Source organism: Salmo salar, chromosome 01, assembly GCF_965601325.2.
Source record: "Salmo salar chromosome 01, fSalSal1, whole genome shotgun sequence".
NCBI classification, from domain to species: Eukaryota; Metazoa; Chordata; class Actinopteri; order Salmoniformes; family Salmonidae; genus Salmo; species Salmo salar.
This window is the reverse complement of record NC_138291.1, coordinates 2847501-2860368: the sequence shown is the minus strand read 5'-3', so window position 1 is coordinate 2860368 and position 12868 is coordinate 2847501. Positions and strand designations below refer to the sequence as shown.

Sequence of the window (12868 nt, the reverse complement as noted above, 5' to 3'; positions counted from 1 at the left end):
ACACACTATAGACACTATTGACACACTATAGACACTATAGACACACTATATACACACTATAGACACTATAGACACTATAGACACACTATAGACACACTATAGACACACTATAGACACTATAGACACTATATACACACTATAGACACTATATACACACTATAGACACTATAGACACACTATAGACACTATAGACACACTATATACACACTATAGACACTATAGACACACTATAGACACTATAGACACACTATAGACACTATAGACACACTATAGACACTATAGACACACTATATACACACTATAGACACTATAGACACACTATAGACACTATAGACACACTATATACACACTATAGACACTATAGACACACTATATACACACTATAGACACTATAGACACTATAGACACACTATAGACACTATTGACACACTATAGACACTATAGACACACTATATACACACTATAGACACTATAGACACTATAGACACACTATAGACACACTATAGACACACTATAGACACACTATAGACACTATAGACACTATATACACACTATAGACACTATATACACACTATAGACACTATAGACACACTATATACACACTATAGACACACTATAGACACTATAGACACACTATAGACACACTATAGACACACTATATAGACACTATTTACACTATAGACACACTATAGACACTATAGACACTATAGACACACTATAGACACACTATAGACACACTATAGACACACTATAGACACACTATAGACACTATAGACACACTATAGACACACTATAGACACACTATAGACACTATAGACACACTATATACACACTATAGACACACTATAGACACTATAGACACACTATAGACACACTATAGACACTCTCACACAAAACCCACACACATTCACATACACTACATAAATACACACACACACACAGACACACACAGACACACACTTTTATACTCATCATGTTATTAATTTTACTCTTATTAATGATCTATCCTGATGCCTAGTCACTTTACAAAGCCTTCATGTTCATATCTACCTCAAATATCTCGTACCTCTGCATATTGGTAAGCCGTCATTGTAAATAAGAATTCGTTTTTAACTGACTTGCCTAGTTAAATAAAGGTTAAAATAAATATATAAATAAACCATTTGATCTGGTACCAGTATTGATCTTGTATAAAGCTCAATTCTTGTGTTACTTTTTTTTTATTTGTAAAATGTTCCTTTCTATTTTGCATCGTTGGGAATAACTCGGTTAAGTCTACACCCGTTATATTCGGTGCTTGTGACAAATGAAATATGATTTAGATTTTTGCACACGGAAGTGTTTTCTGAAATGAAAGTATAATTTATATCCACCAGGTGGCGGTACCACAGTTATGATGTTCGTTTGGACCGCTGAAGTGACACGGAAGAAGAAGAAGGAAGCTGAACTCCGTCACAACACTTGGTTTATTTTGCTCCAGGTGTTTTTTTGTAGTAATTCCGTCTCTGTCTAGTTTCGTGGAAATTCCACTCCCGGTTTATTTATATTTTTGTTGGTGTGGGGGGAGGGAAGGTGGGGTGCGGGATTGTATTAACGGAGTAGAGAGGTAGGTGTATTCGGGATACAATAATTACACAATTGGTTGTTGAACCGAGACACTTATCTGTGAAACAACGGGCCTGTACAGGGCACCCCGGTTGTCGGTTAACCCGAACAGCCACCATGAGCTCGGAGCAGCAGGGCGACAGCGTGGACCCGGATGAGTCGCAGGACGGGTCTAACAACACCACCAGGGTGTCGGACCAAGACCAGGACCCTGAGACAGATGATTCCTCCGATGAAAGCAAGACACCGGCTTGTCCTCCGCAGAGCAGCCGAGAGGAGACTAACCCGAGAAGCTCCAGGGCGGATTTTATAACCGTAGAGGACAATCCCCGGTGTCAACCGAATGTACAAGTGTCCTCGGGTCAAGGGAGTACCACTACGACTGGTCCTGGTTCTGGTTCGGTGGAGAGTAACTCCAACAGTCTGTTCTCCATGCTACAGAGCAGGACTATAAGGAGAGGGCTGTTCGTGGATCCGTCCAGGGATAACTTTAGGACAATGACGAATTTGTATTCTTCCATGAGTCCGGCTGCAGACTCGGTCAACCTCAGTACCCAAACTCATGGCGCAGTATTTAATTTGGAATATTCCCCCGACGGGTAAGAACAGGATGAAATGGATGTTAACGTGTTTTGTCAACAAACAAAACAAACAAAATGTTTTAGCCTGAAGTTTTATCCATATTTATGCAAGATGGTAATAGGAAAGTTAGTTAAGTCGTATGATAAGTAGTCACAATCTATAAGACAAACTTTTTACATTACACAAGTTGATCTAGGCGAGGTATTTTGGTATTTTATTAGGATTCCCATTAGCAAAAGCAGCAGCTACTCTTCCTTGGGGTCCACACACACACACACACACACACTGAAACATAATACAGAGTTGGCCTGTTGTTGTTGTGAGCTTATATCCCATCCCTCCCCAGGTCTGTCCTGACTGTGGCTTGTGAGCAGACAGAAGTTCTGCTGTTCGATCCCATCTCTTCCAAACACATCAAGACCCTGGTGGAGGCCCACGAAGACTGTGTCAATAACATCAGGTACCGTAGATGACAACTGCGTATTCTGTTCCCCGTTATCTGGGCGTTTTAGAGACGTCCACGATGAGTATGACCTGTCTCCTCTCAAACACCCTGAGAAGATCACATTTAAACTCCCATTAAGACAGCTTCGCACGCTTTATGTCAAAATATGTTAGGTATTTACCAAATGTTCAGTTTCCCTGAGCAACTATGATCATTTATGGCTGACATGTACTGCCAAAGAATTGCTAAGTAAAAAAAAATGTACATCCATACAAAAATGTGCCTATTCAGCACAACAGCAGTCCCCCTGTAGCTCAGTTGGTAGAGCATGGTGTTTGCAACGCCAGGGTTGTGGGTTCGATTCCCACGGGGGGGCCAGTATTTAAAAATGTAATAAAATCTATGCACTCTACTGTAAGTCGCTCTGGATAAGAGCTGCTGCTAAATGACAAAAATGTAAAATCAGTCAGACGTCAGACATCTTTGACATTATAACACTTGTAGAGTTGTCTAATGGGAGTTTCATGGGCCTTAAAGGAGAGGCACCTCATACTCATCGACGACATCTCTAACGCCCAGATACTGGGCCAGGCTCTGTCCCAGCCTTTCTCTAACCTCTCCTCAGGTACACCCAGGTGTTCTCTGTCCCAGCCTTTCTCTAACCCTCTCCTCAGGTACACCCAGGTGTTCTCTGTCCCAGCCTTTCTCTAACCTCTCCTCAGGTACACCCAGGTGTTCTCTGTCCCAGCCTTTCTCTAACCCTCTCCTCAGGTACACCCAGGTGTTCTCTGTCCCAGCCTTTCTCTAACCCTCTCCTCAGGTTCACCCAGGTGTTCTCTGTCCCAGCCTTTCTCTATCCCTCTCCTCAGGTACACCCAGGTGTTCTCTGTCCCAGCCTTTCTCTATCCCTCTCCTCAGGTACACCCAGGTGTTCTCTGTCCCAGCCTTTCTCTAACCCTCTCCTCAGGTACACCCAGGTGTTCTCTGTCCCAGCCTTTCTCTATCCCTCTCCTCAGGTACACCCAGGTGTTCTCTGTCCCAGCCTTTCTCTATCCCTCTCCTCAGGTACACCCAGGTGTTCTCTGTCCCAGCCTTTCTCTAACCCTCTCCTCAGGTACACCCAGGTGTTCTCTGTCCCAGCCTTTCTCTAACCTCTCCTCAGGTACACCCAGGTGTTCTCTGTCCCAGCCTTTCTCTAACCTCTCCTCAGGTTCACCCAGGTGTTCTCTGTATTTTATCTCTTCCAGAGTTATCACACCACATTCAACTTGTCTACTAGTTAGCCAGCCCTTGTCTACTAGTTAGCCAGCCCTTGTCTACTAGTTAGCCAGCCCTTGTCTACTAGTTAGCCAGCCCTTGTCTACTAGTTAGCCAGCCCTTGTCTACTAGTTATCCAGCCCTTGTCTACTAGTTATCCAGCCCTTGTCTACTAGTTATCCAGCCCTTGTCTACTAGTTATCCAGCCCTTGTCTACTAGTTATCCAGCCCTTGTCTACTAGTTCAAGGCTACAAAACAATTGTGAATTGAATGTGGGTCCCCAAGGAAAGGTTTGTAATAGTTCTCCTGCTCTCTCCTGTCTGTCTGTATCATCAGGTATGCTAGCTGGATGTTCCCTATCTCTGGTCCAGGGCTTTTCCATGTGACTAGCTGATGCTGAGCCTTAGTCAGGACACACAAACTCCCTGGACCAGAGATACTGCTACCTGTTCCCTAGCATCCTCATGGCTGGCTGGCTGGCTGTCTGGCTGTCTGGCTGTCTGTCTGTCAATGCTGTTTGTCAATGCTGTTTGTCCTGTAAGTACTCTCCCTAGGTCTGCTCCAACTCTGATACATGGCTATATCTAGACTGCTATGGCATCCTAGGTTTTAAAAAATTATATATTTTTTTATTTCACCTTTTATTTAACCAGGTAGGCCAGTTGAGAACAAGTTCTCATTTACAAGATAAAGCAAAGCAAGTTCGACACAAACAACAACAGAGTTACAAATGGAATAAACAAAGGTACAGTCAATAACACAACAGAAAAGTCTATATACAGTGTGTGCAAATGAAGTAAGGAGGTAAAGCAATAATAGGCCAATAGTGACGAAGTAGTTACAATTTAGCAAATTAACACTGGAGGGATAAATGAGCAAATGATGATGTGCAAATGGAAATACTGGTGTGCAAAAGAGCAGAAAAAAAGTAAATAAAAACAATATGGGGATGAGGTAGGTAGTTGGTTGGGCTGTTTACAGATGGGCTGTGTACAGCTGCAGCGATCGGTTAGCTGCTTTGACAGCTGGTCCTTAAAGTTAGTGATGGAGATATGTCTCCAGCTTCAGAGATTTTTGCAATTCGTTCCAGTCATTGGCAGCAGAGAACTGGATGGAGGGGCGGCCAAAGGAAGAATTGGCTTTGGGAGTGACCAGTGAAATATACCTACTGGAGCGCGTGGTACGGGTGGGTGCTGCTATGGCGACCAGTGAGCTGAGATAAGGTGGGGCTTTACCTAGCAAAGACTTATAGATGACCTGGAGCCAGTGGGTTTGGCGATGAATATGTAGCGAGGACCAGCCAACGAGAGCGTACAGGTCGCAGTGGTGGGTAGTATATGGGGCTTTGGTGACAAAACGGATGGCACTGTGATAGACTGCATCCAATTTGTTGAGTAGAGTGTTGGAGGCTATTTTGTAAATGACATCGCCGAAGATCGGTAGGATGGTCAGTTTTATGAGGGTATGTTTGGCAGCATGAGTGAAGGAAGCCGATTCTAGATTTAATTTTGGATTGGATATGTTTGATGTGAGTCTGGAAGGAGAGTTTACAGTCTAACCAGACACCTAGGTATTTCCCTCATTAAAATGCAAATCATTTTATAACATTTTTGACATGCGTTTTTCTAGATTTTTTTGTTGTTATTCTGTCTCTCACTGTTCAAATAAACCTACTATTAAAATTATAGACTGATCATTTCTTTATAAGTGGGCAAATGTACAAAATCAGCAGGGGATCAAATACTTTTTTCCCTCACTGTAGGTCTGTAACAGTTTGGGTCTAGAGTGTCCCCCCCCCCCCCCCATTGAAGAGGGGGATGACCGCGGCAGCTTTCCAATCTTTAGGAATCTCAGACGATACGAAAGAGAGGTTGAACAGACTGGTAATAGGGGTTGCAACAATGGCGGTGGATAATTTTAGAAAGAGAGGGTCCAGATTGTCTAGCCCGGCTGATTTGTACGGGTCCAGGTTTTGCAGCTCTTTCAGAACATCAGCTATCTGGATTTGGGTGAAGGAGAAGTGGGGGAGGTTTGGGCGAGTTGCTGTGGGGAGCACAGGGCTGTTGACCAGGGTAGGGGTAGCCAGGAGGAAAGCATGGCCAGCCGTAGAGAGATGCTGATTGAAAATCTCGATTATCGTGGATTTACATTTTACATTTTTAGTCATTTAGCAGACGCTCTTATCCAGAGCAACTTACATTTCTTTTTCTCAGTACTGGATTTATCGGTGGTGACAGTGTTTCCTAGCCTCAGTGCAGTGGGCAGCTGGGAGGAGGTGCTCTTATTCTCCATGGACTTTAGTGTCCCCAAACTTTTTGGAGTTAGAGCTACAGGATGCAAATTTCTGTTTGAAAAAGCTAGCCTTTGCTTTCTTAACTGCCTGTGTATATTGGTTTCTAACTTCCCTGAAAAGTTGCATATCGCGGGGACTATTCGATGCTAATGCAGAATGCCACAGGATGTTTTTGTGCTGGTCGAGGGCAGTCAGGTCTGGAGAGAAGCAAGGACTATATCTGTTCTGAGTTCTACATTTTTTGAAAGGGATATGCTTATTTAAGATGTTGAGGAAAGCACTTTTAAAGAATAACCAGGCATCCTCTTCTGACAGGATGAGGTCGGTATCCTTCCCGGATACCCGGGCCAGGTCGATTAGAAAGGCCTGTTCGCAGAAGTGTTTTAGGGAGCGTTTGACAGTGATGAGGGGTGGTCGTTTGACCGCGGACCCATTACGGATGCAGGCAATGAGGCAGTGATTGCTGAGATCCTGATTGAAAACAGCAGAGGTGTATTTGGAGGGCGAGTTGGTTAGGATAATATCTATGAGGGTGCCCGTGTTTACGGATTTAGGGTTGTACCTGGTGGGTTCCTTGATAATTTGTTTGAGATTGAGGGCATCAAGCTTAGATTGTAGGACGGCTGGGGTGTTAAGCATATCCCAGTTTAGGTAACCTAACAGTACGAACTCTGAAGATAGATGGGGGGAAATCAATTCACATATGATGTCCAGGGCACAGCTGGGAGCTGAGGGGGGTCTATAACAGGCGGCAACAGTGAGAGACTTATTTCTGGAGAGATTAATTTTTAAAATTAATATCTTGAACTGTTTGGGAATAGACCTGGAAAGTTCTGTCATACTTTGCAAGTTATCTCTGGAGTAGATTGCAACTCCTCCGCCTTTGGAAGTTCTATCTTGAATACTGTCCTAGCAGCACGGATTCTCTACACAACCATGTCTCATGGCTAGGTCGACATGTCTATCTCAATGAATCCAAGCTTGATTCCTCTGTCTTTGCGTCTGTTTCAAAAAACACATTAGACGATAAGGTCTGAGGGGAGAGGGACCCTGGACCTTCTCCTCCCAATACGGTTGAGAAGGTGTCAAGGAATTAGGAGGCAAGGAATCACCTACGTACGCTATTGTTATTATAATGTAACGTTTTGCTCTTCTCTTTTTCCAAGGTTTCTGGACAACCGTTTGTTTGCCACGTGTTCTGACGACACCACCATTGCTCTGTGGGACCTGAGGAAGCTCAACTCTAAAGTGTGCTCTCTGCACGGTCACGCCAGCTGGGTCAAGAACATCGAGTATGACACCAACACGCGACTCCTCGTCACCTCTGGCTTTGACGGCAACGTCATCACCTGGGACACCAACAGGTAGGGGGGGGGGGGGTGTGTGTGTGTGTGTGTGTGTGTGTGTGTGTGTGTGTGTGTGTCAATGCGTATACAAGTTTCCACTACAGCATGTTTAATAAGTAAGTTGACTTTCATAATAATGTTTTGAAATTCACTGTTTATGTTTTAGAAAAAAACTAAGAATAACACATTGAGATTGTATTCTGTCTTCGTTCAGCTCAGTGTTATCGGCCAGTGTTATCGGCTATAGGCCAGTGTTATCGGCCAGTGTTATCGGCCAGTGTTATCGGCCATAGGCCAGTGTTATCGGCCAGTGTTATCGGCTATAGGCCAGTGTTATCGGCCAGTGTTATCGGCCAGTGTTATCGGCCATAGGCCAGTGTTATCGGCCAGTGTTATCTCTGTGTTATCGGTGATGGCTGATCCTCACTCTTCTTCTCTCCTCTACCTGTAGGTTTACAGAGGATGGCTGCCCCCACAAGAAGTTCTTCCACACGCGCTACCTGATGAGAATGCGTTTGACCCCAGATTGTTCCAAGATGTTGATCTCGACGTCATCGGGCTACCTGCTGATCCTTCATGACCTGGACCTCACGCAGTCTCTGGAGGTGGGCAGCTATCGTATGCTGCGGGCCAGACGCACTCCCCTCAGCCCAGGTGAGACCCCTGTCACTGTACCATCCTATCCTCACTCCCCTCAGCTCAGGTGAGACCCCTGTCACCCATCCCATCCTCACTCCCCTCAGCTCAGGTGAGACCCCCGTCACCCATCCCATCCTCACTCCCCTCAGCTCAGGTGAGACCCCTGTCACCATCCCATCCTCACTCCCCTCAGCTCAGGTGAGACCCCCTCCCCCCTCATCATCACCTCTCACAGCTCAGGTGAGACCCCTGTCACCATCCCATCCTCACTCCCCTCAGCTCAGGTGAGACCCCCTCCCCCCTCATCATCACCTCTCACAGCTCAGGTGAGACCCCTGTCACCATCCCATCCTCACTCCCCTCAGCTCAGGTGAGACCCCTGTCACCATCCCATCCTCACTCCCCTCAGCTCAGGTGAGACCCCTGTCACCCATCCCATCCTCACTCAGCTCAGGTGAGACCCCTGTCACCCATCCCATCCTCACTCCCCTCAGCTCAGGTGAGACCCCTGTCACCCATCCCATCCTCACTCAGCTCAGGTGAGACCCCTGTCACCATCCCATCCTCACTCCCCTCAGCTTGGGTGAGACCCCCTCCCCCCTCATCATCACCTCTCACAGCTCAGGTGATTTATTGTGAATCTGTCTCTAGATGGCTCAGCGTCTGCATCGAGGTCAAGTGGAGCTCCTCGACAGGGTAACGACTCCAGCAAGATCCACCCTCACAGAGAAGGTCAGTTAGAGGCATGCTGGGACACGAGTCTATTGTAGAACAACCATTCAGACAGGGGCTAGATTCACAAAACATTACTTTGGAAAAAAACGTAAGAAGTTAGTTAAGGAGGGGGAAAAATAAGTTCATAAGATAGTTTTTGTAAGTGCATTTCCTCAAAATGTTCTTAGGAATTTTATAGTTTTCTTATGAACTTGGAAAATATATTTGGTGAAAACTTTGTTAATATCTTCTTATGTGGCATTGACATTAATGGTGTGCTTGAAACCAATGAATAAGCCTGTGTGACAGGGATGATGGGATTTGGCTCACAATAATAAACTGTTGATATTTCTATTTTATTACGTTTATTTATCTGCTTTTTCTTTTTTAATTGTTGGCTTGCGAACCCTTTTAAGCACAAAAGGTTTTTTTTCACACATTATAGCCATCAGGCTAGAGATATAGATATAGATATAGATATAGATATAGATATATATAGATATAGATATAGATAGATATATATATATAGATATATAGATATATATAGATATAGATATAGATATAGATCTATATATACAGTGGGGAGAACAAGTATTTGATACACTGCCGATTTTGCAGGTTTTCCTACTTACAAAAGCATGTAGAGGTCTGTAATTTTTATCATAGGTACACTTCAACTGTGAGAGACGGAATCTAAAACAAAAATCCAGAAAATCACATTATGATTTAAGTAATTAAATTGCATTTTATTGCATGACAGAAGTATTTGATACATCAGAAAAGCAGAACTTAATATTTGGTACAGAAACCTTTGTTTTCAATTACAGAGATCATGCGTTTCCTGTAGTTCTTGACCAGGTTTGCACACACTGCAGCAGGGATTTTGGCCCTCTCCTCCATACAGACCTTCTCCAGATCCTTCAGGTTTCGGGGCTGTCGCTGGGCAATACGGACTTTCAACTCCCTCCAAAGATGTTCTATTGGGTTCAGGTCTGGAGACTGGCTAGGCCACTCCAGGACCTTGAGATGCTTCTTACGGAGCCACTCCTTAGTTGCTCTGGCTGTGTGTGTCGGGTCGTTGTCATGCTGGAAGACCCAGCCACGACCCATCTTCAATGCTCTTACTGAGGGAAGGAGGTTGTTGGCCAAGATCTCGCGATACATGGCCCCATCCATCCTCCCCTCAATACGGTGCAGTCGTCCTGTCCCCTTTGCAGAAAAGCATCCCCAAAGAATGATGTTTCCACCTCCATGCTTCACGGTTGGGATGGTGTTCTTGGGGTTGTACTCATCCTTCTTCTTCCTCCAAACACGGCGAGTGGAGTTTAGACCAAAAAGCTCTATTTTTGTCTCATCAGACCACATGACCTTCCTCCCATTCCTCCTCTGGATCATCCAGATGGTCAATTGGCAAACTTCAGACGGGCCTGGACATGCGCTGGCTTGAGCAGGGGGACCTTGCGTGCGCTGCAGGATTTTAATCCATGACGGCGTAGTGTGTTACTAATGGTTTTCTTTGAGACTGTGGTCCCAGCTCTCTTCAGGTCATTGACCAGGTCCTGCCGTGTAGTTCTGGGCTGATCCCTCACCTTCCTCATGATCATTGATGCCCCACGAGGTGAAATCTTGCATGGAGCCCCAGACCGAGGGTGATTGACCGTCATCTTGAACTTCTTCCATTTTCTAATAATTGCGCCAACAGTTGTTGCCTTCTCACCAAGCTGCTTGCCTATTGTCCTGTAGCCCATTCCAGCCTTGTGCAGGTCTACAATTTTATCCCTGATGTCCTTACACAGCTCTCTGGTCTTGGCCGTTGTGGAGAGGTTGGAGTCTGTTTGATTGAGTGTGTGGACAGGTGTCTTTTATACAGGTAACGAGTTCAAACAGGTGCAGTTAATACAGGTAATGAGTGGAGAACAGGAGGGCTTCTTAAAGAAAAACTAACAGGTCTGTGAGAGCCGGAATTCTTACTGGTTGGTAGGTGATCAAATACTTATGTCATGCAATAAAATGCAATTGAATTACTTAAACATCACAATGTGATTTTCTGGATTTTTTATTTAGATTCAGTCTCTCACAGTTGAAGTGTACCTATGATAAAAATGACAGACCTCTACATGCTTTGTAAGTAGGAAAACCTGCAAAATCGGCAGTGTATCAAATACTTGTTCTCCCCACTGTAGATATAGATAGATAGATAGATCTATAGATCTATAGATAGATAGATAGATAGATAGATAGATAGATAGATCTATCTATCTATCTATCTATCTATCTATCTATCTATCTATCTATCTATCTATCTATCTATCTATCTATCTATCTATCTATCTATCTATCTATCTATCTATCTATCTATCTATCTATCTATCTATCATCTACAGAAAGACAAACGGATCTTAGTTCTGTTGCCTGTTTGAGTGTTTGTTAATGTTATTATGTAAATAGAGTATTAGGTTAATAGCCTAATGATTACGTGAAGCTCTAATCCTCAGGCAACGGCCAAAAATGTTGGATAAAGCAATTTCACAGATCCGGCTGTTTTTAAAAATCTTTGCTATGCTGTAATAAAGGCTATATATAGATAGATATAGAGATATATATATATATATGGATGATTTATAAAGCCAGGCACATTGAACAGTAAGGCTATTGATTATAGACCTAATTAAATTGGGGTTGCCTCTCTCCCAAAAAAATTTTTCTGACAATTAGGCGAGGGCTGTTTCCTCGTCTCCGCTGCCTCCGCTGCATTGTTCTCAATCCCAGTCTGCTGGTGAACTTTGCTGCTGTGCACATAACAAAAGAAAAGCTGAAAATTATGCTTCAGAACCGCGGACGGCGACTGTATCCAACGCGGGAGAATTTGTTATTTGTTATTAAATAATATTAGATTTATTTGCGTTGCACCATTGTTCTTACGTAATATAACCATATACAATTTCAGTATCACATTTCTTAAGAGTGATGACTGTGCCATCCAGGAGCCAATCAGCCACCGCAATGGATCAGTCCATTGAGACAGGAGCCAATCAGCCTCCGTAATTGACCCACCCATTGAGGCAGGAGCCAATCAGACCCTCTGTCTTGTGCACCATGAACATGTTTCATAATGCTCGACTAATGAAACCTGTCGACCAAACAATTTACCAGTCGACTAAATGGGGTCAGACTGTCTGTGTGTTGTGTTGACTGTCTGTGTGTTGTGTTGACTGTCTGTGTGTTGTGTTGAGTGTGTTGTGTTGACTGTCTGTGTTGACTGTCTGTGTGTTGTGTTGACTGTCTGTGTGTTGTGTTGAGTGTGTTGTGTTGACTGTCTGTGTTGACTGTCTGTGTTGACTGTCTGTGTTGACTGTCTGTGTGTTGTGTTGACTGTCTGTGTGTTGTGTTGACTGTCTGTGTGTTGTGTTGACTGTCTGTGTGTTGTGTTGACTGTCTGTGTGTTGACTGTCTGTGTGTTGACTGTCTGTGTGTTGACTGTCTGTGTGTTGACTGTCTGTGTGCTGTGTTGACTGTCTGTGTGCTGTGTTGACTGTCTGTGTGCTGTGTTGACTGTCTGTGTGCTGTGTTGACTGTCTGTGTGCTGTGTTGACTGTCTGTGTGCTGTGTTGACTGTCTGTGTGCTGTGTTGACTGTCAGTGTGCTGTGTTGACTGTCTGTGTGTTGTGTTGACTGTCTGTGTGTTGTGTTGACTGTCAGTGTGCTGTGTTGACTGTATGTGTGTTGACTGTCTGTGTGTTGACTGTCTGTGTGCTGTGTTGACTGTCTCTGTGCTTGACGGTCATGGAATTGTGGATGACTGTAATTGGCCAAATGACCGCGATCACAGTAATAACTTTTTTTTTTTTTACGCATATTTTCTCCTCCTGACTGTGTGCTGCCATAGAAATAGATGGAATAGAACGGGTGTTTTGTTTTATTTTTTATGTTTATGACTGTTATTTTCATCCATAGCTGTGGGTTAGACCTACACGGTTATGAGGTCA

At 44.1% G+C, this 12868-nt stretch overlaps 1 protein-coding gene and 1 non-coding gene across 3 annotated transcripts in view; both read left to right on the top strand.

Annotated features, from left to right (window-relative positions):
• The first annotated feature begins 1423 nt into the window (after window positions 1–1423).
• Window positions 1424–12868, top strand: part of dcaf10 (DDB1 and CUL4 associated factor 10) — a 17862-nt gene continuing 6417 nt past the window's right edge. For both annotated transcript variants that reach the window (XM_045703806.2, XM_045703775.2), the window contains exons 1-5: window positions 1424–2204; window positions 2534–2647; window positions 7350–7547; window positions 7981–8183; window positions 8820–8900. In XM_045703806.2, coding sequence (XP_045559762.1) covers window positions 1723–2204; window positions 2534–2647; window positions 7350–7547; window positions 7981–8183; window positions 8820–8900 — 1078 coding nt within the window. In that variant the 5' untranslated portion in view covers window positions 1424–1722. The remainder of the gene's footprint in view (window positions 2205–2533; window positions 2648–7349; window positions 7548–7980; window positions 8184–8819; window positions 8901–12868) is intronic.
• trnaa-ugc (transfer RNA alanine (anticodon UGC)) lies at window positions 2936–3008 on the top strand. The gene has a single exon. It is a non-coding gene; the product is annotated as a tRNA-Ala (tRNA).